Below are 27,234 nucleotides of genomic sequence, written 5' to 3'. Positions count from 1 at the left end.
AGGACTTTGTGTCCTCAGAAATGCTCTTTTTTAACATATTATATGAAAAGAAAACCTGAAACTATCATAAATGTATTTGAGGAATGGAAAACGTCTACAGGCGCTAACCAAAGTGGTTTTATTTTACACCCAATAAATTAAATGATAAAGCAATGGATGTGAACACATGCAGATTCTAAGGGTGGGCTGGAATTAAATTTTCTGGTTCTTACAGATGAAACAATCTTTTCTGATTATAAGAAATTCTAATACAGTAAACCAGAAACTGGGATATTGCTAGACTGGGTGAATACTGTTTTAACCACTGCGGAGGATAAAAATTGCCAAGACAAGTAGCAAAAGAAATCTTTTGGCTGAATGTACATTACCCCTGTCTAAAATTTCACTACCTTGGGAATGCCTGCACGAAACAGGAGAGTGAGAAACTGCAGCCCTGGAACTAGCATGATGGCTGGGGAAGCAGAGGCCTGAGTGGTCAAAGTGAATCTTTCTTGAAGTGCTTCCACTTTTGCCATTTATGGTCTAAGTAAATGAACTTGAGACAGAGACTGATGTCATAGAACAAGAGGGAAGTCATTTGTCTACCCCTACTCGCATACAGAAGCGAATCTTAAAACCTTGGGTTAGTATATAAGGTGTAAAAGAAGCACGGCCCCATCAAAGCATAGTTTCTTTCTTAGTGGGGCAGACAAAGCAGAAACACCAGTGCAATAAAAGTCAGTAAAAGCAATCTTCCAAATCATGCATCTGCACAGTAACAGCTTTGAGTCACTGGCACGTCCATGATGGAGGACTGCTCTAACAATCTAACATCTGAGGTGCTGCTCTAACAGTCTCAGTAAAAGTAGCTATTTCAAGACTTTTGTAGTTGTGCCAGGCCCCCTATCCACATCCCTTCTTGCCTTATTCTCTAACTACTGTAGTGACTCGTCCTTACTCTTCCTGAGCACGCTGAAGAAACAGCAACCAAATGATGAAGACAATAGCCCACACATTCTGGCCCTCACCTGGAGTTACACAGCCTGGAGCTAACTAGGAAGAATAAAATAAAGCACTGACTGAAAAAGGCATGGCAAAGGAGGTGCTTCTCTGTGTGGTAGGAAGATCTGGGTCATAATAGTCCTGTTTTAATGCATGCACTGGATGGAGTAAGCAATCTTCTGGTGTAAGTAATCTGGAGTCCTCCTCAACCTGTTTTTCTACCATTTATTCTTATGCACGTTTTTACACAATTGGCAGGTTCTTGTAGAAGAGACTGGAAATGCAGACAGTATGCACTTTGGAGCTTACAGCGAGAGATCCCTGCACCAAGCTCACAGCAATTCCTTTTGTTATTCTGAAATTTGGCTTCAATATGAATCAGTCTGAAAGATACCTGGAAGCTCTTCCAGCATTACATTTCCATGAATAAGCTCAATAAGGTCCACCAATTTTCAGAGAAATGGTAAAAGGATATAAGCCCTTCCCAGAGAGCAATTTCTAGCATCAGAGAAAGGAGATTAGAAAGAGGAGTCTTCACACAGGCATTTATCCCTACTGCTCGCATCAGGAAAACAGAATATGGCTGAAACCTCTAAGAATTAAGAAAAAACAGTTTGATAAAGAAACTGAAAGGAAAAGCTACTCAGCACATTCTGTATCATACCATTGAAATAAATGCATTCACAGCTAGCCCAGTGATTCTTCATCTTCCATCAGATTGTCATATTTTTTGTAAAATTAAACCAAAAAAGTGATGCTATCACAGATGCAAATTGAAAATTATTAGTCAGAGATGTTCTCAGCTCATTTGAGAAGTGAGAATAGGTAAACTGAATCAACAGGTTTGTTTGTTTGAAAGTAACTAAACAAAGATCTTAGTCTTTAAAAAAAACAAACAACAAAACTGTTCATCAAAAGGAACAAACACGTCCATGTTCTACCAGCAAGTATTTGCAAAGAAGCAAGCACTGACCTTGTACTATGTAGGGAGTGTTCTCATTTCTGGCGGGCGAACATACGGGACGAGGGGTAGGGGCTGGAGGCCTGTTCATGATAAACGACCTGCATTCTTTACTCTTCTCCTCCTCCTTCTCTGCCAGTATCAAATCGTACAGACATTCATCCAATTTTGCGAAAGTGTAGAGGTGCTCCTCCTTGTCATCTTCCTCGTATGTACCTTGTTCTTCTCTGCAGCACGCTGTTAGGAGTCCATCGCCATATTCTCTGTCCCTTCTGTCCTCCACAAAATTCCTTTCTGAAAAAGCGAGGAGTTGTGTTTCATAGGTGGGGCAAAGAAAGGAGATTAAGGCTTAACTTTAGGCTTCAGATTTTCCTAATGTGGAGACCTGATTTCAGTAAGGCATTCTGATTCTCATTGGTTTCTGATCAGCTACGTCAGCAGGGAGCATATCCTGAAGGCATAATTTCAGCTTCAGGGCCTCCTCCTGATTTCACATCAGACTATCAAAATTAGATGCTAATAAATCAGCCCGAAGTAAATACTCTTATTTAAAAGCAATGCTGCATACCCCAGTTGCTCCAACAAGAGTCACACAAACACATTACTTAATGGTGAAGCCAAACAAGTGGTACCTGTAGTCCTTGGCATTTTGGCTAATCAGGCTATTTGTTAGCTGTTGCAACAATGACTTATGAAATTAAACTTATTTTAGAAAATGTTGGATTTTGTCTTTCCAACATCTTCAACGTCCCATTTGTTTTTGAGCATTTCACTACAATGTACTGTAGGGAAAAGTGGGAAAAAAATTAAAAGCCCCTGAAAGGATAAATGAAATTTATGACCTCATCTGTGCTGTGAGACTATCTTCAACCCCACACCCAAATGACTTCGTTGGTCTCTACTCCCCATGTTTCATAGTACATCTAATCAGAACTTGCTTTCCTTTAGCTTTTACATTTTACAGCTTTAGAAGGAATTGTCGAGTTTCCTAATACCTGGGCTTGTTTTGACTTATTTGTATTTAAAAAGCCCACAAACTATAAAGAATTAGAAGCTGTTACCAAGGCTGCTGATCCCAGCCATGTCTACAACTTCCTCCTGCTGATTACCCCTCTTTCCTGGGCAGACAGTAGACCCGCTCACAGTTCTGCACCGAGCTCTATTTTCCTAATGTTGTAATGAGCTGCATATAAATGTGCATTCACTGAGCTAGGCTTTGGTCACTACTGGAGTTTTAAATCCTTTGGCTGCTATTTACAGTAAATTAAGTAATTGTATCTGTGCATGGTTTCAGAGGAGCTTTACAATCTGTATGATACATTTGTAAATGGGATGCGTCATTTATAAATGGGCTGTATTATTAATACATATTATCAATATGTATTCTGGCTCAGATATGTATTTAAAAAAAAAAAACAAGTGTGATTAATACAGCTGCCATATTTAATATTAAAAGTATTTTTTTTCCATGCCTCTATAAAAGTTCCGTTTCTTTCTCTGTAGGATTTTCTTTCTCTTAACTCCCACAGGGGGCACTCTCATGCCACTGCCAAAAGGAAGACTTCAAGAAGAAGGGACTTGACTTTTAGGTCTTCCTCAGCAATAGCTAAACTAAGTGGCTAGCTAAAAAACACGTAGCAGTGACTCATTAGAGCTCTTTGAAAGCAAATACCGTGCCAGTTTAGGGAATTCTGATACCCCCAGCCCCACCCCCAAAATAAAGTGAAATGAAACCAAGCCTAGGACTTAGGAAAATTCATGGCATGTCTTAAATGACTGATTCCTAAATGCATTGGTCTTAGCAGCACCACACAGCAGAGGTTTCCTCTTTTGGGATCCACGTACAGGTAAATAGCGTTTGGCAGAGAGGGACACATTGCTACCCGACGGTGTAGCCATGAGAGCTGTCCCAATACAGGCATTTCTATCAGACCTATGCTAACATATCCCCTAAGCCAAACCTGCCCCCTCATTTGTGTACATACATGCACACCTACATTGACTATGGCATAGCGAGCAAAATGCATTTGCAATGCTAGTTTTATTTTGCCTCTCATCCTTTTGGAATCCGTGCCTTGCTGTACGTAGCCAGTTTTTTCTTTCACAGCAGAAAACAGGACGAAAACCTATCTAAAGCAGGCTCCTATAAGGCTGAACAGCTATTTCTGTGCACTTACATCAACATCAAAGTGCTTGGTGATGGTAATTTAGGCCTCTAATAGGTTATGCCACATTTGAAAAGAGAGTTAACAGAAATAAGCTGTGGAGCAAACTCACAGGCAATTTGTACATGCACTTATCAGTAGTGTCCATGACAAAAGTTTTTTTTTTCTACATGATTTTTTAAGACTGGTATTTAAGCTTGAATTCTTCTGCATATTTACTTTTTCCCAATGAGAAAGAAAATAATTATAATCACTCCTTTTGAAATAGATGCAAATAGTATTTTGGACTTCTCAACTACAAGACTAAATTTTAGATTTTTACTCTGGGGCTGAAATATTTAAAAAAAAAGAAAGAAAAGCATTTCATTAAAGGTCACGATCTCTCTCTCTCTCTTCTATTTGTAACACAATATAGTGTTTTATTTCTAACCACAACATTGGCTAAAATATAATAAAATACTGTTACTTCTCTCTACACAGTCACTTTTGTATTAATTCTACCTGTGAAATTATAAACTGTATTAAATCAAGATAGCATTTAATATTTTTAAATGTAAATATTTAAATCAACTTGAGAAAAATACAGGCTTAGTGTTTTGTTTCAGGCCTCTCTTGTAAAACAAGCATCTTATGTGCTAGTGGGTAGCGTTCTGAGATGGACAGAGTGAGAAAAACCTGAAACCATAACCCAGCAGCCCACAGCTCTGCGTTAGCTGATATCCTGGCTGTGAAGGCCTTCATGCAGCAAAGTTCACAGGCAGATGTTTGCTGTGCAGAATTTGGGCCATGCTGTCGAGCTACTACTAGTAGAAGTGAGCACACATCATTTCTGCAGCAGCACCCGATCTGTGTTTACACGTGTGTTGGTATCTGGGGTTCTTTTCCTCCCAAAATCATACCTTGTGAGAAACTGTGCAGCTCATCCTGCCTCACGGTGCCAGGCAGATTTCGAGGGGGAGGAGGAGGTGGCCTCTTGTAGAAAAAGCAGTCTCTTCTGGTCTCTTCTGAATCATCAGGGATGCTGGCATATAAATTGCTCGGACTGTTGACAAGGGTGTAGGTATCTTCCCCTTCTTCACCTTCATCTTTGCTTTCCTCTCTGCTGTCTTCTACATCATCTTCCTCTTCCTCATCCACCTCAGCTATTTGTTGGCATTTTGATCCAATTCCATATTGATCTCCCAGGTCCGGCTTGGCTTTTAATGCTAAAGAATGCATTATTTCCTTTAAAATTTGCCATCTGGAAACATTTCCTATTTCAAGGATTCCCACAGAAGCAACGCAGTGGCTAATAAAACTTTTATGAACTAATACAGTGGAGGAAGGCTGTCAAATACACACTGTCAGTGAACAGCTTTTAAAATATTTACCAGATCAGCAGTGGAAGTTTTTATTAGGTTTTGCTGCTCTGATATACAACGTCTTCGTGCACACGGTATGTTCAGCTCGTCTGGAGCTGCTGTCAGAATGCAATCACACACACTTACCATGCCTCCGTAATTTGTGTTCCTTGATTTTGAAGGGAGCACAGTGCACTGCTAGGGAAATAAAGCCCTAGCTCACCCAACTCTGTCACTTGTTTTTATACGATGGATTTGGGGCGCCTATTTGAACCTCTCTAAAATAAAATTCGCATTGCCCTCGGGAGACACGGCTGGACTCCTGTGGAAATGTGAGGTGTTTTTTAATGGGCCACAGACCACGGGAATGTAAAATGATAAATTTTCAACACTGTACAGCATCAAGATTTGGGGGGTGCATGTAAGTGACGTAACAGAGTAAGCTGCACAGGTCCATCAGCAGAGTTGCAGTCAATGCAGAGCTGGTACTACAGAGCCCTTTCTACTCTGAGCTACCCTTTGGTGAAGGCTTTCTTCCACCACAGATTAAAATGGGAGGTTAGAGCACGTAGGTGACTACCACGGCCATCTGTTACGATTCACATTCTTCCTCCGTGTGCCCACCCCGACGTACTCCATATATAGTGGAAAGGTGACAGAGACGGTGGAAGCGTGTCACGGCTAACCACATTTCTAGCTCACATTTTCACAGTGTCTATTGTATACCTAGATGTGCCAAAAAGCAGCAGGCTTAAACATAGCAAACAAGAAATATCATGTTCATGCAGAATATGAGACAGTTGGAAAGACAAAATTGTCAACAAACAGATAAGATGGAAACAGGATAAAGTTTAGCTTTATAAATTCATGATACTGCAAAATATCATCAAATAGTTACACACTAAAGAAACTGTCATCAGTAAATGCAAACAAGCAGCTCTGCAGTTTTCAAGAGGAATATGCACACAGATTTGACCACACAGATTAGCAACAAACTTGTGATCAACATATGCTTAGATGTATGAAGATCAAGCTGCAAAATGTCAACTCTCTGTGCCTCCACAGAGGAGCTGCCCGCACCTGTAGCCAGGGTCTCCTCTTACATGAAGGCTCTCCTCCAGATCTGGAGCAGAGATCACAACTCTGTAGAATTTACCAGGAGAGCTGGTTGCACCTTGGTCTGTCTGAGCCAGACTTTGGTATCATGCCTGAATCCCTTGCCTGCCTTCCCCTGTGCCCTAGGACACCTGCCTCCTTGGAAGTTACAGTACTGTGGAAATTGGAAGCATTAAAATAATTTGGCCCGTGTTTGTCCATAATCCCACACAACACAGTTTATGATCTGCTGCTGATAAACAACGTGACTTACTCATGGCTGGTTGAGTTTCCAAGCCTACCATAACCACGTAAGTGTCGTCATCTTCTGCTTCCTCCTCCTGATCGGTGCAGTTATCTGTCACGTCATTCTACAAAGAAAAACAGAGTAGGGTATTGGTTTGGGTAACATCATTCCCCAGCAAAGGCAGGCAAGACCAATGAGGAAACTGTTATCTGGAGGAGAAACAGACACGTCTTCTTCTTCTGGTTCTGTCCAAAAATTGTGTGTGTTTTGCAGAGATTTCTTTCCTACCTGCACACTCTGCTATTCATATAATTTTAAACATTTTACTAAGGGTAAATCAGAGACAGAAACGTAACACGTTCACAGCTGCGTAGTGGTACAGGTACCTGCTACAGACGGAAGGAATGCAGGTGTCTGGGTACATGACAAGGACACGAGGTACTGCCATGAAGCGATACCAAGCTTGCATGGAAAGGATTCAAGGCAACTCATCCCTGCTCAGCACTGCAGCGGGGTGTTCAGACAGTTCCCACCTCTGTCCCCAGCTACGAAGCACTCGTAGGTAATGAGAAAGATCAGTAGCAGAAAAACAGAAAGTCTACAGGATGTTACGGAACAGCTCGAGGGTGCACAAAGTGCAAGGAATCTCCGGAGAAGTCATTATAACCTGTTAGAAGCACTTCCCCTGCCCTGGTGCTTGGTACCAGCAGCCACGTGTGCACGGAAAAATCCGAACCAGGACTGCAAAGCGCGCTGGCATTTCCACTTCAGTGCCCCAACGTGGCAAAGCATTGTTTCTTGTTCCTCTAGAAAGCTGCTACATTCACACAGCGCTATTCAAAATCAGGTTTAGGAGGGTCAGCATGATTGGTGCTCTGAAATGTTCTCACTGCGTTTCTCCAAGCAGAAGAAGTACAACCCTGTGCTCAGCCCCAGCCACTGAGGGCAGATTTGCACCTACAGACAGTTCTGTTGTCTTAAAACGCACAAAGCCCACTCGTTAATTGCTGATTTTCAGAAATAACCGAAATCTTTTTTCAAGGAACCCAGCAGTACCTTGACTCCTGTGGGAGTGCAATACAAAACCACCCTGCATAGGCGCAGTTGCGCCCTCAGTAATTATTTAGAAATTCTGAACCACAAAATGCCACCTCTGGGGGGCTGAGGGCACCACCCCAAAAGGAAGGAGGGAAACAGCACGCAGTTTGTTCCCAGGATCCTGCTACTCCTGGCAGCCACAGCCACTGTCCCAGGGACACAGGTTCCAGGCCTTACATTCATATCGTGGCATGAAAGGGGAAAACAATTGGAGAAACTGCTTTTTTTTTTCTGGGGAACCGAGAATGCCTTCTTCCCTGCTGCTCTTTGCCATCTCACAAGAGCCTCTCCTACAACGTGCGGCCACCAGGCTGCACATCAGGGGCCTCCCTTGCCCGCTTTGCTTTGCTCCTTCACGAACATTGCTGGGTTCTCCCCTGAGCTACACCTGCCCCTAGCACCCAAGTGGTAACCTCTGTCCCCTATGCTCAGAGTCCCCTGTTCCACCTGAGCTTCCCCATAGTTTATCTGCTTCCCCTATTCTTCACAGAAACAGGATATCTCTAAAAGCCCCGAAGCTGGGAGCTTTTCCAAGTACTTGTTTTCAGAAGATTCAGGTCTGTATGTGCTAAATGTAGCCGTACACTGGGAAAAAAAAATATAAAAAAGGTCTCCTGTGAAGTTCTGCATTTCTTGTGTGACACCGAAGATCCATGCAGAAGAAATCAAGCAAGCAGAGCTCTAGATTTAATCCCACTATGACAGTGGAGGCCGATATCAGAGAAATTCTTTCAAGGTGCTTACTTCTACCTCTGCAAACACGTTTTTTGGTGACCATCTCTGGTAAGTGGAGGAAACGAATGGCACTTTCTGATTTTCCCACTTGGTACGGCTCTTCCTCGGCTGGAGGAAACCTGCTGACTCACGGAAACCAACAGAAGAGAGATGATTAATGGGCATCTTTAAAACCTGAATGCTTCAGAAGACTGAAGGTCAACCTGCCCCACTAGCTTAGCAGCTTCTCTGAAAATGCTGAATTCATTCTGACAATGAATTGCTGAAAACTTAACTCATAAAAACAATTTTTATTACTTCTGATTTCTCTTGCTAGCTGCGTTTCATTTTGTGCTTTGGTCTTGCTCATAATGTCCTCAAAGTGCCTCTGCTACACTTCTCTGCTTGTCCTTCACTACTTGATAGAGTTTCCACTTCCTCTGGACCTCAGTCTCCTATCTGGGGTTTGTCTCTTTCTACACTTCCACCCTTTCCTCCACAAAGAGGTAAGTTAGCACTTTTTTGAAGTCTACCACTCTTATTTCCCTTCTCATTCCCATCATAAAAACTGTATAACACATCCTAGACTCCTCTCAATTTTACCTTCTGCCCGGACACCCTCAATGAGTTTCTCCTATTTGTTTTCAAAGAAAAGCATCCTCTACTTCCCTCCTCTTAAATACCAAATCAAGGCACTCAATACCCTGCTGGATAACGCCTCCTGCTGGGTCCCTCTCCAGGCAGGTGCTGGTGTTGCCCCAGTCATTACGACAGCTAAGTCCTGTGCTTTTGGTGGCCCTGCGAGGTAGCTGCTCACAAAGTCCTCCTCCCAGACGTCTGATGCTCTCTGCAGCACACAACCCAGGACACCAACGCTCTGCTTTTCCACTTCAGTGGCCCCCAGGGATGCCCAGCAAGTCCCTCAGACCCTCTCCATCATCTGGACCTCGAAGCAAGCCTACGCATTGCTGGTACACAAACAGCACGGATGTTTTTCAAACAAAATGGATGGTTTTCATCTATTCTACATCCTCTGTAGAGCAAGGCAGAAACTCTTTTCTAGATCATTTAAAGAGAAAATTACCTACCTGTTTCCCTAAGTGACATAACTTTTCAGTAATTTCCTTTCCTTTCCTGCGTGGCTTCCTGACCCCACGGAAACCTTACTGATCTCTTCACAGATGGCACAACTGAAACCCAGGATTGCCCCTGATCATTTCCAATGGTTAATCCATAGAAAAAGCTCAGCTGAGCTTCCCACAAAATCTACATTCATGTATGCTGACCCAACCCACAGAGACGTAGAAACAGATTAACCATATTCAAAGTACTGTTGCACATCGCCTTCAGCCCCCTGTGGCGGTGGTGTTTCTGATCTCAGGAGCACAAAAAGATTTTCTTACACGACTCCATCAGTTTGTGTTTCAGTACCTCTATCAGTTTGCCCCCTCAGTACCTCCTGAAACGCACACAGTTTGGCAAACACTCTCCTTCATTCAGTTCCACCTGTATCCATGAGCTATAGCCTAGTGACCAACCACTCCGGCTATAAAATTTTTTCTAACTCTCAAGTTTGCATTAAAGCTACTAATATTCACACATTCCACAACGTAAAATATTCATCAAAGTATTGGAAGTGTTTAAGTATTTATTACTTATTTTTCCCAGGGCCCTGTAGGAGCACCTGGAGAAATGACTGAAGAAGCCAGCTCCATAAAATTGATTGCATGCACGAGGCCGGACCCAGCACTGCTGTTCATTAGCTTTATTAATGCTAAGCGCTTTCACTGCTCTGTTGCCTTCCCTGATAACTCACGCTTGCAAAAAACAACAGGTGATGAGATAACACGGGTTTCTCTAAGTCATGAGCTCAGTGAAACGCGTTCAGCACGGTGCTACAATCAAAGACAAAAAGCACTTGGGAATTAATCTGGTTTGAAAGCCCTGGGTTTGCTGGGCAGGTGGGAAGAGAGGGGGTGGAGAGGAGTTTTGCTGCGCACGCTCTGCCATGAAACGGAGAGTGGTTTTTCCAGCAGTGTGGGCTGAGCAGCCCGGGGGCTGGATCCAGCCCTTGAAACACTTGAACTTGGCCTCCTGGCCTCAGCTTGTCTCAGAGAAAGCCCAGACAGCACCGGTTATCCCACCAGCCAAAGCTGCTGCCTACCTCCTGGAGCAAGCGGTGCAGCAGGCCAGGATCCAGCCTGCTCTGTGCTGACCCAGCTAATCCTAACAAGCAAGAACAACACAACACACACTTCAATTAGGTAGAAAAGCAAGTATGGAAACAGCGACAGTAAAAATGTCAGTAAAAAAAAATAATATTGTGACATTCGCAATAATTTGTAAAATTCCTCCTGCGTGTAGTTTGCCAGAAGTCCCAACAGCTACCATATTTTCTGCAATCCCAAAAGATAATGAAGCGTTAGGATCTCGTGTCAATGTGCTGGAAGTATGCACACGACTGTCAAAGATGCACGATTACATAGAATAAAAGAAATGAGACACGAAACACTCCACTGCCAACATCTAATGATTGTGGGATCAGCTTGAAGGAAATGGATGACTCAGATGATTTGCAGCATATTAAGAAAATAAACCAAACAAAAACATCAACGGATACCCGACTTCGGGCTTGGATATTTTAACGGGAGCACAAAGAATTGCTGCTTCATTTGAAATAACGCATTGTAATCTTATGTAATAGCCTTCTGGGCTCTCTTGCTAAACCATTTCATTTGCATGTCTGCCTTTCGCCTCACTACGAGCTGATTTACTGCACTGCGTATCAGCCAGCAGCCCCGAACTGATCCTGATTTGCATCATTATTCCCTGTAACCTCACACTCACTTTTGTATGCCTGCCTATCAAATCATAGTAAACTTTCTGCATATATATTTTTTTTCAGTTCCTCCTTTTAACTGAATTTCTGGAAAAGCAAGCCCTCCCTTCATACAACTTCACCACCGTGGAGAAACAGCCGATGAAGAAAACAAACCGAAGTGAAAAGTTGGTGTGTATACCCCTATAACTGCACGCCTTGTAGTGTTTTAAATGCCTAGTTATTGTTATAAGGCCTTCAGACGGATGGATGTGAAAGAAAAACACTGCTGCAAGAGGAAGAAAAAGGGACTTCTAATCGCTGAACCTAATTTACTGCTATACACAAAAATGCTTTTTAAAATCAAATCCCTGCACTCTCCGTGTGAAGAGCTTGTGCCCATTTCTCTCCTCTAAGCATTTCTGCTGTTCCCTAATCTAACTACCGAGTGCCAAGGGATTTTTCTTCTGAGCATTCAAAAATAAAATTCCTCCTCAGCCTCATTTTAGCTCATTTCTCCTTTAACAACAATTCTTGTTACTTCACTTTTCACACACCCACACGGCTCTCGGAAAGGCTTTCAGATCTTGTAGAGTTCCGATTCTGCTGAACAAAATCCCCGCTGCTGTTTGACAGGCTGTGTAATCACCGCTAGCTCCACAAAAGTGCTCCCATCTCACCAACAGGTTAATTTTTCAGTCTAGCAGGAGAAGAATTTTAACATTTTTTTCTTGCCTTTTTTTTTTTTTTTTTTCTTTTTCCCCTGGGCTAAATAATAACCGTTCCCCAAAGAGCTTCTCTTCTACTCGCTGACAAGCGTGCTGTTTGAAGGCTTGGTGCAGCTGCTAAATTCCTGCTCCCCCAGCAGACCGACCGGTGGCAGAGGGAGGAGGTTCACTAATTACAAGGGGTTACGCACGTGGCGAGGCGAAGGGCCCTTCCCATAGAGAAATCCGAAGGGGATGCACGAATGAGGGTGTGCTGGGTCTGGCTGGGATGGAGTTAACTTTCCCCAGAGCACGGTGCTGTGGGTTAGGTTTGTTTTAGCTCACGTCACGCTCGGCAATAAAGACGGAGGGAGGAAGAAAAGGGTGGGCTTTCTTGCAAGGTGGCTGCTGTTTGGAGACTGGCTGGGCATCGCGCTGCCCGTGGGAGGTGGTGAACGATTTCCTTGGCTTTGCTTGTATTTTTTCCCTTCTTCCTTTCACCTCCTGAGCTGCAGGCATCTTGACCCACGAGTTTTCTCACTTTTGCTCTCCCTGTTCTCTCCCTCATCCCACTGGAGGCAGGGCAGAGCAGGGTGAGGGGCTGCGTGGGCGCTCAGCTGCCGGCTACGGCCAACCCACCGCATTAGCTAAGTATACCCCTCTAAAAAGGGATACAACGTGGCGTAATCCTCATCTCTGAAGCTTTTTCAGGCTATGTCAACACTGGCATCAGCCACCATGCAGCAAATGCTTCCCTCCGTCGGTTCATGACACGTCTCAGCGAGCTGCTGTCCAGCAGAACATGGCTCTGGCACGGCTGCATCCAGACCTCTCCCACCTCCAAATCTCATCCTGTGATGGAGCAGAAAGCTGTGCCTCCTCTGGAGGTTCCCCTAAAGCTGAAGGGACAGAGAGAGCTTTCACAGGGCCTGACTGAGAAGGAGCAAGGCAGACTTTTAGGTCTCACACCTATTTACTTCTGCTTTCACCTAGATTGCGCATGCACAGATTTTATCATTATTATTTTTATCTCCAAAGCAAGAAAAGCTCGTCAGCTCCGAAGAGCTCCTTGGTTCTCCTCTGCAACAACAGTACGGGAAGATAAGAAGTTGGGCTTTGTAAAGCGTATCAGCAGCTATCATCAGCCCTTCAACCCCCTTCTACAGCATCAGTAAATGATTCCTCATTTTCTGCCCATATTCTAAATATGCACTGCGGGGGGTTACTCTCCAGTGTTACGCAGATGCTGAATCAGAAGAATTACATTTCAGAGGCCAACAAAGCCCCACTACTGCTTGTGTTTTGCGTTCAAGCAGCAGAATTTTCTGAGCTCTCTGATGGTTTCCAAGATGCAGCTCTTTCCCCTTGATCCTGCTGCATGCCTGGAAATTTTTCACAGAAACCAGCGGGGGTTTTGCTCTGTCTAGCCAACATTTTTTTTTTTTTTTTTAGCACTGAATTTAAGAGGAGTGGGATAAAGGGCCCAAATCTGTGAAATGCCATGGTATTTCTAGAGTATGTTCCACACATGTGTGCTATCAATAGCCAGAGCTTTCAGACACAGGCGTTTACATTCAGGTGGTTAAAATCATCTTTCCATTCCCCAACAATAGCTGGGATGAAGGGCAATGACACTGGGGTCACAAGACAAAAAGCAAATCAGGAGACAGCCTCTGCTTGAGACTTTGTCTCTTCTGTTTGTAAAATGGAGGTGATAATTTACTCACTCTGTAAGCAAGTTTTGGGTCAAAAGAGGCAAAAAATCCAGTCTAATTCAGGTCAGTTTTGCATACAGTTCATCTGCATGGCTTCCACCACCCCTCTGGTGTTCAAGGGAAGTTGGACCTGGTGCTTAGGGACATGGTTTAGTGGGTGACATTGGTGGTAGGGGGTTGATTGGAGCAGATGATCGTGGAGGCCTTCTCCAACCTTAATGATTCTGTGATTCTACAGAAGATAACTTACCGAACCCAAATTCCTTACAATGATTTGCTATGTGAAGTAAGAGCAACACAGTATTTCACTCGAATGTTTTCGTGGAGAGGAGCTCTGACGCCTGAACAGTAACACCATATGGTATCCGAGTTTACCAGAAATACCACTGAAAGATACACAGGTTTATTTGTCATAATGCTGTACGTTATTTCTCTCTGACATGCTCCCGTATCTTCAGGAACATATCTAGTCGTCTTATCTTTGTTCTAAGAAGAGCAACAAACCAGCAACGTGCCATCCTCCCTGCTTTTTTTCAGAGAGACCACAGTGGTTTGTACCAGTGGCCGTTTGTAGCTTGACTCTTAGTGACCTGTTGCAAAATCTGCCACAGCCTTGGTCTCCACAGCAAGACAAGAGCATCCTTCTCGATCTACAGCGATGCAGTTCCTCCGTTTTTCCTTCTACCACAGCCTGCTGGATTTTCTACGAAAAAATTGTAGTTGAACAGCATAACGCACTGAATTGTCTGCGCTATACCATGACATCTGACATAGCTGAAGAAAGCTTAAACACATGTAATAGTTTAGCATGAATGTGAAATAAATATGACCCCTGATGGATGGCTGAAGTACAATTAGCTGCTGCTTGCAGGAAGGCAACTGGCTACCTGCTCCGAGTCATAAAAATGACATTTAATGGCATGACACGCGTTGACGCCTATTTATACTGCAGGAGGACAAGGGAGAAGCGAAGACAAATTACAGCTTCAAGGCACTGATCTATGTAATTTCTATAAAAAATCTAATATTTCTTTTTAATTTAAGGGGGAAGAACCGGCCACGTGGGTAATCAGCCTTCTTTTATGCTAATGACATCAGCGCTAGAAAACGCTTAGCAAGCACAGCTCACCAAAAATGTGTTTGACAGCCATTTTAAAGGCAGCTGCTACGAAATTGGAACTTGGTATGAATACGGAGCTCCAATGCCACCTTTTCAGCGAGCACTTTCAGTTCTCAAGACCAGAAAGAAGGCGCTAAGAACAAAAGAAAAGCAGAGGAGGGCAGAGCCTACAAAGAGAGAGAAAGAAAAAGGGGAAAGCCACTTACATCTGACACTCAGCATGTGGCTTCCCACAGCATCACGTCCTTATTTAAAACCAGTAGCGCTAAGTCTACCGCAATTAGCTTTGCTGTCACTTACATTTTTCTAATTCACAGTCAGGATGCAGAAGCACAGTTACTCAGCTTTATAATTCAGAGCAGTGGGCCAAGTTTTGCATTTGGCAGACATACCTGCTGCATTAGAGTAAAGCAAGATGCTAATCAACCTGGGATGCAATACATTACTGGATTGTTTTTTCCTGCTCCCGTGTCTTTCTCAGACACCTTGCAGCCTCTACTATGAATAATATAACACTGTAAAGTAGAAAAAGAGTATGAGCAAACAGGTAAACTAGCATTAAGAGCAGTTGGATTCAACCTTTTGGACTTTATATATTTGTTTAAAGTGAATTACTGTTTTTCCTAACAGGATATCTATCTATCTATAATTACTTATTTTTTAAACTAACTCTTCCCAATCCTCCTCCTCCTTTCCTCCAGCACCACACAGGTCAGTAGCAATCAGGTGTAAAGTCCAGGTACCTTCGCAGGAGCTCAGGATCTGGAAGGACCTCAGAGCAGACGGCAAGAAGAGGAAGAACAGTAACAGTCCCACGTTGGTCTTTGCCCTGGGGCCTCTGCCAACCGTGCTGTACACACTTTGCTGCAACACGTGCATGCAGCATAATGCTCTTGGGGCAAATCTTCATGTGCATAAAGTGTCTCTCAGCCTCGGGGGAGCTATAATTTTTTACGTGAAACTCTCAAGCCTACTTTTTGTCTAAATACACGTAGCAGGGTCGGAAGAACATCTGAAGATAGAGGTCTATAAAGCACACCTATAAAAGCTGCTCTGTGGGAATAAAAAAAAGCTCCAGACAAAGGGACTGTACTGCTGCTACCAGCTACCACTTCAAGGTCACTTGTCACAGGTGACCTCCTATTAAATGTGGTTGTCCTGGCAGGCAGGATAACAAAGCAGGACAGAGTTTGGCACTGCATGAACTGCTCCCCGTAGCACCCTGGTACTGGTTTTCCAAGGGCTGCTGAGAGCCTTGCCCTGTCTTCTTGTTCCTCTGTCAGTGTGAACTCCCTGGTGTGGAAATCTAGTAAGCATATCAACCCTGACACACGATTCTGCGATGGGCAGTCTCTGACATTTGTGTTTCACTGCACCAGCTCACAATACACGGAACCTGACACAGCAGCACACGATGCTGGGAAAATTTAGAAATGGGATTTCGTGTGGAGGGTGAAAACTCTCTTCAAATAATCTTGAATACTGAAGAGAGGCCGTTCATTGTCACAGCAGGCAATTGTGGAGCATTAAGAGAAGCAACTCTGCTGATCTAACAGGAATGGATGAATAGAAAACCTTAAAATTCAATATATTTTTTCAATTCAAAAGCTTCAGCAGACACCATAAAGAAAAGACAATGCTATTGCAGAGGAATTGTGGTGTAAAGAGTATGAATACACTACCCAAGTGTATTCCACATTGGTATTTCCATCCCTGCCTGCTGCCCTTGAGAGGTTCATTTCCCCATGACTGCCAGACAAACTTATGCTGTTGAGTGCTGAGGAAGCCAAAAAGTAACCAAAAAAAAAACCAACAAGCAGCATACCTGGGGCATGAGAGAGACACGACCAAACACCTAGCTTTAACAAACTGGTTAATAATACCCAAGCAATCCCCAAAAACAGGCAGTCACATGATAGATTAATATGATACTTGCTATTTTGTTCCATTTCCAGCCTGTCTCTACTTCAGCAGCTAGGCTGATAGGGGAGACTGCTAGAGATTGATAAGATGAAGAAGGAAATGGAGCCTGAGTCATGAATGCATTGACTTACTACACCGTGGAGCACCAGGCTGTAGCTAAGTGTCACTGAGACAGCAAGCAGCAAAAAGCACAAAAAGGAACAGAGAGCATCAGATGTTAGGCACTGCTCAGTGCAGAGGATACAGAGCTTTTACACCTGGTCGTGCCCGCAGCGTCCTGTGGGTTACTTGCTGCTAACACCTCTGGGTGGTTAGGGACCATCGCACTCCTGTTTGTTGTACCTTAGATGAGCCCAGGTTCAATAAATGAAAACCAGCTCACCAGGACCGAGCAGACCCCAGCTGATTTCATTCCTTCTTTCCCAACATTCGGGTGGGATGCCGTCCCTTCAGCACAGCAGGTTCTGCAGTCGCACACGCGCTCTGTGTGACTGATGCAATGGCGGTACCGAAGGGATACGAGCGCTCCCTGCCTTTTCCAGCACAAAGATGAGACAAGCTCTGACACTTCACTGAAAACATTTCACTAATGATGATGGTGGTTTGGCACATCTGGAAGGAAGGGAAACAAAAATGAAAGCCAAGCAGATTCTCTCGCTTTGGATCTTCTTCCCAAGGTCAGTCCAAGACGACTAGCCCCCCCGCCTTGCTGCTAGAAAACAAATCACGAACCGGAGTCTGTAGCCCAAGGGATGCACCCCTTGCATCATTTTTCCTTCCCATAAGATGACAAAGTAGGAAAAAGTTAAAAATATATATATATATAAATAAATCATCCGCTCTGCCGTGCAGTTCAGGTGCACAGTTCTGGAAACCATGGGGTCCTCCGTGCCCTAGATTTGTCTTTCAAGTGAGCGAGCAGAGAAGAGGCAATAAAATGTTTAAGAGAAGGCAGAGAGAACAGATGAACACACACTGCCAAACTCCCTGTCTAATAACAAATGATTAAACACAAGAGACTAAATTGAGGCTTCATACCTCAGCAGTCCTCCAGTGTAGAAACCTGGTATGGTTATTTATTGACTCAATTAAAATCTTAATGGATGAATGACAACCTTATTTCTGTGACAAGGCGCTGGTGTTTCTAGGGAGAGGAAGTTTCAGTACCTGAAGTAACACCACTTCTACATTGTAGCAGGTCAAAAGAATTACCAGAGTTTACACAAAAGACTCATATTTTAGGCAAAGGTTACCTGAAGAGATTATTTCAAGGAAATATTACAGTGATTTTCATCAGAGCCCATGTCCACATACTGCAATAGTGACTAAGACTTTTCATCCTAATTTAGCCTAACAGGCAATTTATGAGGTTCAGGGACAACTTCCATGCATGTTTTTCATATTTCACTTTGTTTTACTGAACATGTTTGTTTGTTTAGCCATTCCAGGCATTTAGATTTCCTTTTTTTTTGTCACCAATTTAACTTTTTGATCATCACATATAATAAAAGACCATCAATATTTAAGACGCAACCGTTCCAGATTAAAAAAATTGCAACCTCCACGTTACTAATATAAGAAAAACAAATACAAACCCATGAAAACTAAAGCTTTGCAGAATCCACTAGCACAGGAAGGGCTCATGCAGAGTCCTGTGCCTCCAGAGAGCTGAGAGAATTTGTCCCCACCGCACAGGATTGCAGATCCCAAACTGACAACCAGGGTCCTTGCCTTGCAAGGTGAACTCATGCCCAGACCATGCACCCAATGGATTAAAAACCAGGCAGGTAACTAGGAGAAACCTATTAAGATTAACTTACTATGATGAACAGCAAAAAATTTTAGGGAATGAGCTCACTCTTCTCTCGTGTTTAATAGTCTGAAGGTCCCCTATCTAATCAACTTATCAGAAGATCATTTACCAGGCTAGGTTTTAGGCAATGCCCTATATAGTCACAAAAGAAAAATAAAGATAATCAGATAAATTCAGATAAATTATTTGTACAAACGTTTTTCATTGTAGTTTTCTTGCTGAATTAATCCAGCTGAATATGGATATTACAGTCTAAAATACTGTCCAGCTTCAGACATACCCCAAAATACCAGATGGCATGTACTAATGCAGCTTATTTACAGCAGTTCACCTACATGGGAACATCCTGAGGAAGACCTGAGTCACACCCAAATCTCTGTAGGGTGTATTTGCAAATATGCTTTCACTGAATTACAAGGCAGAAGTTAACGAAGCAGCCTAATCTTCTTCCATTTACGGTAGCAAAGGTGGCATCGTTATCAATTCTTGCTACGTTTAAGTGCAGAATTCCATACTTCAAAGGCATTTTCAAAAAAAAAGTGAGCATAACCAAAAAATTAAGTACAAATAATCCATATGTAATGATTTAAAAAAAAAAAAAAGAAAAACCTGCCAAGGATTTAACTTACATTATAGTAAAGGAATGATTTGTGAAGCTGTATCAGACAGAAAAGACAGACTTACCTGAGAAAGCATAAGATACCCAGATTTGTTAAAATTGTAGAGTCTGCTTGTAGCGTAGTACTGGACTTGCTTTTTCCCTCAAAAACCCTTAATAAGGCTTCCCCTCCCTCCTTCAAGATTCACTTTTGCATTTATAAAGAAAAAAAAACTTGCATATTTAAATGCCATGCCATTTTCTTTTTAACCAAAATTCCCTGAATGCCAAATGCTGCCACTTTGAGGTCAGAGTAATTGATACCTAAAGAAATGGAAGTGTTTGCACAGGAATGGAGAAAATCTGCATGTCTAAGGCAATGTATTTTGTACCCAGCCAGGAGGTAAAACAGAGATTAGAAATGATGGTGCTATAGCTGATCAGTGTGCCCCTTATCCCTACAATGCTGCCACTCCAACAGCACACTCCGCCTACAAGGAAAAGCTCTCTAGATGTAAAATTAACAAAGCATGAAGTATTATCTTGGTCCCCCAGCTAGTCAGAGTATTACGCCTCCCCTCTTTAGGCAGAAGAGATGACTCTCGTAACTCAAAATCAGCAAATAAATTAATATCTTTCATATTACAAGATGGTTTAGTATGTACACACAATACAGGACTGAAAAGATCCTCTGGGAGCCGCAGCGAGTGAGCAGAAGAGGAACCAAACTGCCATCCTGACCAAATTTGACGCACAAGAGCAATGCTGTGCCTGCAAAGGACGGGCAGCAGCTGGTCCTTCTTGACCAACACAATGTGCAGTGGCGTGCAGGCCAGGAGGCAGCCTCCTGCCGACACACAGAAGTGCAAACCACAACCCGGTGCTCATTTAAGTAAGCAAGTTTTACAGTGGTTTCCATGGATCTGATTGCACTGATGACATTTTTTACCTTCTGTCAACCACAGTCGCCGCTTAAACACCCTTGAAACCCACCAAATGGCTCTGGATAACTTCTGTAGTGGTAAAGAAAAGCTCCACTGCTGTCTTCTACTCAGACTCTCAGCAGACAGGACATCTGGCTGTGTTTTCATCATAGCAGACCTGTAGAAAAAGGTTCTGGGAAACCAGGAAATATGGACATAAAATGGCTTTTTCTACACCTCTTGGAGTTTAAGACTAAAAAAAAGACAGAAAGAAGCTGAAATGTATGCTTTTGAGAACAGAAATCATATTAAACTTCTTTTCTGGAAGCTAGGACTCAGGTGTCTGTACAAGGTGCTATATGGCCTTGATTACATCCTGCCTACTGACCGCCTGGATCCCTGCTTCGGTTACAGCACTTTCACCGTTTGCTTTCATTTTTTTCCTCAGATCTCTGCAAAAGCTCCTGTTCCTTTCTCTAGTGCTTCGGCTGGTCCCTGTGACTTCCCGGGAGCTGCAGGAGCAGCGCTGCCTCCTACCAGCCTGCAGTGCCTTCGGCGTTCCTTTGTCCAGAGCTCCAACCCTGTGTGTAGTCCCAGAGGAGAGTTAAAGCACAGACAGCCTCGACATTTTGCAAGGGGCCCAGACTCTTACCACCTTCACAGCAGCAGCAAAAGGAATATCTGTAACACAGCAGACCCTCCCATGCCCCACCACACTTCAAACCCCTTGCCATATGCCAGCACTCCTTGGGTTTAGGTGGGAGGTTGAATGCATGGTGTTTCTTGGGAAGAGGGAACCAGCTTCCCCTTTGTAAAGCAGCCTGCTGGCTTTATTTCCCCTCTGCAGAGCTTGCTGTTGCAAGCACCTTTGTTTAAACCCCCCCTCGCCTTCACCTGGGGACTCCTCCACCAGCCTCCTCAGGTGATCCGAGCCCCGCCAGCCGCTCCGTTGCTTAGTTACTGCTCCGCTGTGTTTCAACTCAAAAAATGATCTGTCTGGGGCAACAGCCAACTTTCTGTAAAGTAACTATTTAAATACACGTTAATTGTGGTTAAAACGACCTGTTACTTTTGCTTTCTGGCATTGCAAAAACTCTCCTTCTTCTCCCCGGTTCATTTTATAACAATACAGGGGCAGAGGCTGCCAAGAAAGAAACCAGGCTCTGTTTTCTAAGCGGGGCTTGCAGCTTGATGCGGACTCAGTTTCCAGCACTGGCGTCCCATAGCAAAGAGAAAAAAATGAGAAGCATCTGACAGAGCTGGAGAACACCCTCAAAATATTAGGTTTTGTTTTATGTCGAGCTAATTGTGCCAGCTCGGGGCTGCTGCAGTTACCGTGCACTTACAGGATGCTGCTGGGTGATGTATGAACCCGTTCTGCTGTTTCCATCAGAACCCAAAGCCACTTTAATTCTCCTTTCTTACACAGCAACTCACAAAACTCCTCAGATCTCTTTCTTTCCCCCCAAAAAATCTGCAGCTATAGGCCTGATTCGTGCGTGTCACTTGTTAGCTGTAAGCCACGCCAAGTCCCCCAGCCTCGGCTGAATTATTCCAGATTCCCTAAGCAGCCACGAGGGGAGAATCGAGAAACAGAAAAACGAGAGAAAAAGTTTTTCCCCTCCTCAATTCCTGCAGGCAAACAGCTGTCTGTCTGCAGCACGAGGTCTGATCAGCACCAGGCTCAGTCTCAGCCCGTGTTCTCGGGGAGGTTGTTAGTGGTTATAAAATGGGATATAACGCCTCTCCAAATCCTCCATGTGTCCCCAGATGGCTCCTTCCAGCCACGAATTTCACAAGCGCCATACAAAATATCGGCTTGCTTTGGTTTTGCTTTCCCTAGGTGTATTTTTCCCAATGAGAACAGCACTAGGTGGAGTTTATCTCACAGGTAGACCACCCTCACGTTGTACATACCTCAAAAGTCTCTGCCTCCTGTTCTCCAGCTCCACACCCAGGAATCTTACGAAAGACAAGACAGAGGCTGCCTGTGGGAGGCTTGCTGATGGAGATTTATGGCAAAATCTTGCTTCTGGCCCCAGCTACCAAATAACTTACGGGGAAGACTTCCTCTGCCTTCAGCGGAAATTTGATGCCACTCTTACAGCCCTGGGAGCTGAGCTTTGGAGACGATTGAGGGAAGAAATAACAACATCAGGGCCTTACATAAAAACGTCACAATTACAGCTTAAAGATTTGGAATATCTGTGACTGACCCCACAACCCTTGATTGTTTTATATTCTTGGGACAGATCCTCAGATGGCGATTTGGAGTCATGAAATCGATTTCTGCCAGCTGAGGAGCTCCCTTGTGAGAATCTGAAGCTTAGATTAAAGTGAGAATATTTTATTTACTTACTTATTTACGTAAATCAGAGGTCCGATGGAGGGCCGTTTATTATTCATGTGGTTTATTGGACTATATAAAATTTATTGGACTAGTTCAGTGTGGTGTTTTAGCTGTTCTTACACCGTATGCATGCCACTTCCACCAGCTGCTGCATAACCCCCTGTTCCAGCGCATTATTTTCTCAGCTGGTTACACGAATCCCCTGATACCCACACGGACTGCTAATTCTGACACAGCAGAATCACGTTCCCATTGCCATTAGGATTTTCTGTTCCCCAAGAAAAATGCAGTTTTATCCTGAGTTCCTTTCTCTATTAGAGAAAACAAGGAGAACAAATGCAGCTTCCCCATGAGATATCCACGTGCACCTTCTCAGGCAGGTCTCCGAGCTGCACTCAAGTGCATGCCTCGTGTTTAGTTTCTACAAGCCACTTTGATAAGTTTTGACAACAGAAGTCACTTCGATGCCCAGAAAGGAATGTATACACACCTCAGATTTTCTTTGCATTCAGCAAAATAGGACCACTTAGAACTGCAAAATAATGCAAAGTAACCACCTGCACGCACAGAAGTACCGCTCCTGCACACAAACACCCAGATCAGCTCAGCAGAGGCTGATACACAGCACGCTCCCAAGCACACCCCCAGTGCGCTGTTCCAGACTAGCACAGCACTCCTGAAGCTGTGCAAATGTAGGATGAGGTTTGCCTCATCCCCCTAAAATGGGGCCGCCTCTATTCCCTACAAAGATTACAGTCTGAAGAAGGCTAAAATCCAGATAAGGGTAGACAAACTTCAGAGACTGAAGCCCTACAGGGAAAAATTTGGGGACTGTTAAAAGAAGAAATGGGAAAAGGCTCTTCTGTCATTTTGAGCTTAGCAGAGAGGAAATTGCAGTTCTCCAGACTGCCCCACCTGCCTGGGTGCCCACTTTGATGTGAAAGGGGAGCTGCGTTTCCCACCTCCTGCACGGCCCGAGGTGCTTTGTATTCAACACACGATAGTCCGACAGAGGTTTGCTAAAGCTGTAGAAAAAAAACAAAACAGTAAATTGGAAGAGGCACTCACGTATGTGTCAAGCACACACACGTATTTCGTGGTGACAGGAAGCTCAGCCCTGCACCACAGCTACGTTGCCACCAGCCCTTTGAAATAAAGCTCTGCACGCTCTGCACAACGTCCCTTTGTTAACAGCGAGTCAGCACTTGCTGGACCCGGGTTTCACGATTTCCCCATTAAAATGCAAATCTCTACCTTGCCATAATGAGACCCACACTGAAATTCTCTCCAAGTAATGGAAAAGCACAGAGCTTCTATCATCTCCTGATAACAACTACTTCTGCAATTATTCTAATTGCTTTCATGTTTATAATTTATACGCATTCATTTCCTTAAGGAGAGAATAATTTTCAATATACAGTTACCAAGAAAGACTAAAAGATGTGAGCTTAAATTAAGTTTTCTGATCTCACGCAATAAATTCCCCGAGAAATTAACAGACCCGATAAAACAAGTAGCAAAAGGAGATTAAGGATAGCAGGACTCGAGCTGAAGGAGGCTTTTTAATCTGTGTGTCTGACAGTTTCAAAAAACTGCAGACGAGAAGAAATAATGGCAGCCATAACCACAAGAATTGTAACCTCATAAACAACGTTTTTCAAAGAAAGGCAATGCTGCGCGTGGAATTTTGCACCAACATTTCTCGAGCGAGAAACGGGCTGCCTATAAAGTTATCTTTCACTTCTTGTTCTGGGATGCACGCAGATGAGAAAAGCCACAGGCCTGAAAACTGAGAGCAACCAGGGCCAGCCAGAGACCTGATGGAGCCCCCAAACAGCAGCGAGAAACTTTGGCTTTCTCATTATCAACTATTCGCAGCTCCAGAGATGCCCCGAGCCACGTCTGTCTTCCCTCTACTTACTAACCCTCCGTGATTTTCTCTTCCAAGTGCTCACCCCACACCTCTTTGCCCTTAGGGATTCACTTTTGAACTCTGAGCATTCACAACACCCTGTGGCAAGGATTTCCAGGGATATGCTGCCTGCTCCGCAGAAAATTATCTGTCTTGGACTCAACTCTTGCCAGTTTCACCCAGCATTGCCTGGCTCTCGCACCAAAAGAGATGCTGGCAGAGGGACACCTACCTCCCCATCACCAACTTGTGGATCTGTAAGAATCTTCTACTAATCTGTAAAAATACTTCTACTGCTACAACAACTTCTTGACAGAGCTGTCAAGTTCCTGACAGAAGTTGTGTTTTATCCTTCTGAACTTCAAAACTGTGCCGTAAGAATCCTGCTGGCGGTTTCTGAATTATAAAATACAAAAATGCAAACAGCGTTTTCCAGTTCTATCCATGTTAAAAATCCTTGCTCAAAAGACAGTTAATACAATACCTTCCTGGGACTGGGATTATGAAGTATTATTATTATTTTTAACAGTTATAAGATCACAGAGTAACTTTTGTCAACACGGCAGACTTTGGTCACTAACATTCACCCTCCTGAGAATTTTCTCATTCACACGCAGCACCAAGTCTGTTGCTTTCTGCCACACACTGCTGAGAAAGTGCTACGTCTGATTTTATCACGGTGATATGGGGAAATACAACCAAACCACCACTACTTTGGTTGGCCTCGCAGCCCCTACCTTGAATCTGTCTCTCAGTGTTTTCCCAGCAGTAGTGAAATCGAGGTTTCAAACAAGAAAAGCCCTTTAAATGCTCCTGCCACTATTCATAGGTCTCAAATCATCACTGCAATGCTCCCCTGCAACTAATGCAGATTTCACTTTCTTATATTATTATAGACAAAACGTGTGGCTTTATCTTGTCTGTGTTTTTTTTTTTTTTTTTTATTTTATTCCAGCCTGATTCGCAACTGATTTACACGCAGGATAAAGCAGAAGCAATTCCACTGCAGACCAAGGAGTTGTAATGAAATCAATACCGGGCCCTAACTGTTCACATCACTGGGCTGTCATATCGCATTGGCTTCTGCTTCGTCACCTTCAAAAGTCCAGAAAGTGTTGAAAACTCTCTAGGCCTGGTTTTTCCCATGAATTAAAACTGAGTAATTCAGGAATACCACTACCACTGTCACCAGCATTATGCGTAAGGATCGGTGGACTAATCCTCTAACTCAGCTCTTAAAATTCTTCAGTTACTTTTGAAGGCAAAGTGATTCAGGTTTCATTCATCACCAGTCCACCTGCTAAAAAGAGTAAGGTTACAGCTCGTGATGTAGTTGGGGAAAGGCTTTCAAACACACTATTGTCCCAAGAATTTAGGGATCCACATCCCATCAAAATAGCTTAGCATGGTGAGAGTCACAGAGACACAAATCCACTGCGCTCAACTAGGCATGAGTTTCTGCATTTTGCATGACTTGTGTTAAAATCTAGCAGACAGTGCTGCAGGGAAATTGGAAGAGAGACCCTCTGCTGAGTCAGGGTTCAGCATTTTGCAGGAAGAAATCCTTTTAGAGCTACCAGTAAGCAACGTGCTATAAATTCCTTTAAATGGACGCTATTTATCTCGTTCCAAATATCATAAAAACTGAAACATTAAGTCGACCAGCTGCCTCCTGCGCCAAATCAAGGTTTTGAGAGCAAGAAATTCAACCATGCCTGACAATCAAAAGGTTGCAAATGAGCTCAGTGAAAGCCCACGATCGTGTTTTCATTTTCTCATACAGCACCGTCTACACTTTTGTTATCTGCCTCATCAAAAACCTGCCACACCAAGGCCTGCTGTGACCCTTAGACAATGCAAGTGAGCTCCACTGTTAATAAATACTGGGGGCAATGCAGCTGTGTTTTGGTGCTAGCACGCTCCCAATTCATTTTTCTCCCGAAGTACACAAAACAGCATTAAGTATCGTTCTACGAGAATAGAGAGCCCCATTAATTTCACATTTTATTGCGAAATCACACCCAGCGAGAATAAATGTCTTACATTTTGGCCCAGGGCAGCAGAACAATCAGCAAATGGATTTCATGGCTGAGACTTCCCTGAATCCAGAAAAGCAGCGCCCTGAGTTGTGCCACCCTTCAGTGAAGTCGAGCACTGTGACAGATACACAATGAGGTCAGAAATCAACACAAGAAAGGAAGCTACAGCAAGTATCGTCAGGAGTGGGAAGACAAGGAGCTTTCAGAGCCAGTCCCCATCTAGAATTTATATACACACACACACACACACATTATATAGAGATAAAATCTTTGATAATGACCTTCATTTTTGAAACTAAGAGAATGATCCTGTGGCTTTTCACTAATCAGACTGGAGTGTATTCTCAGGAAAAGAGTATAATGAAAAAAATCTTAACTGCATTAAAGTGGTGGTGATTCTGAATGTTAATTCCTGATTATCATGCATTATGGTCTATTACCATTCCCATTGCATTATTTCGCAGGACATCAAATCGATAAAGTAGCTCTATAAGAACTGGGAGTAAACTGTTCAAAGCTTTTCCATCTGTTTCATAATTTTCTGATAGACTTAACAGAGTAAGGGTAAAAATACCATTTCAGACTGAAAACAGTCAATGTGATCACAACACCTGACAGATTTTGCCATCTGAATTAAGCTTTTGCCTTGAGATGAAAATGTTTGACTCTTCAGTTTTTTGTTTTATTTGCCTGGGTCCTACCGGAAATCAGTTCA

At 43.5% G+C, this 27,234-nt stretch overlaps 1 protein-coding gene across 8 annotated transcripts in view; it reads right to left on the bottom strand.

Moving 5' to 3' along the window:
• The window catches only part of BANK1 (B cell scaffold protein with ankyrin repeats 1), a 133,080-nt gene that overhangs the window by 19,015 nt on the left and 86,831 nt on the right, over window positions 1-27,234 (bottom strand). For all 8 annotated transcript variants that reach the window (XM_084519431.1, XM_084519432.1, XM_084519428.1 and 5 more), the window contains exons 9-11: window positions 6,817-6,913; window positions 5,007-5,312; window positions 1,955-2,236 (exon numbers count right to left, since the gene is read on the bottom strand). In XM_084519431.1, the coding sequence (XP_084375557.1) occupies window positions 1,955-2,236; window positions 5,007-5,312; window positions 6,817-6,913 (685 nt within the window). The remainder of the gene's footprint in view (window positions 1-1,954; window positions 2,237-5,006; window positions 5,313-6,816; window positions 6,914-27,234) is intronic.

This window comes from Aythya ferina (genome assembly GCF_964211825.1).
Source record: "Aythya ferina genome assembly, chromosome: 4".
Lineage (NCBI taxonomy): Eukaryota > Metazoa > Chordata > Aves > Anseriformes > Anatidae > Aythya > Aythya ferina.
This window is presented reverse-complemented; position numbering and strand designations above follow the sequence as displayed.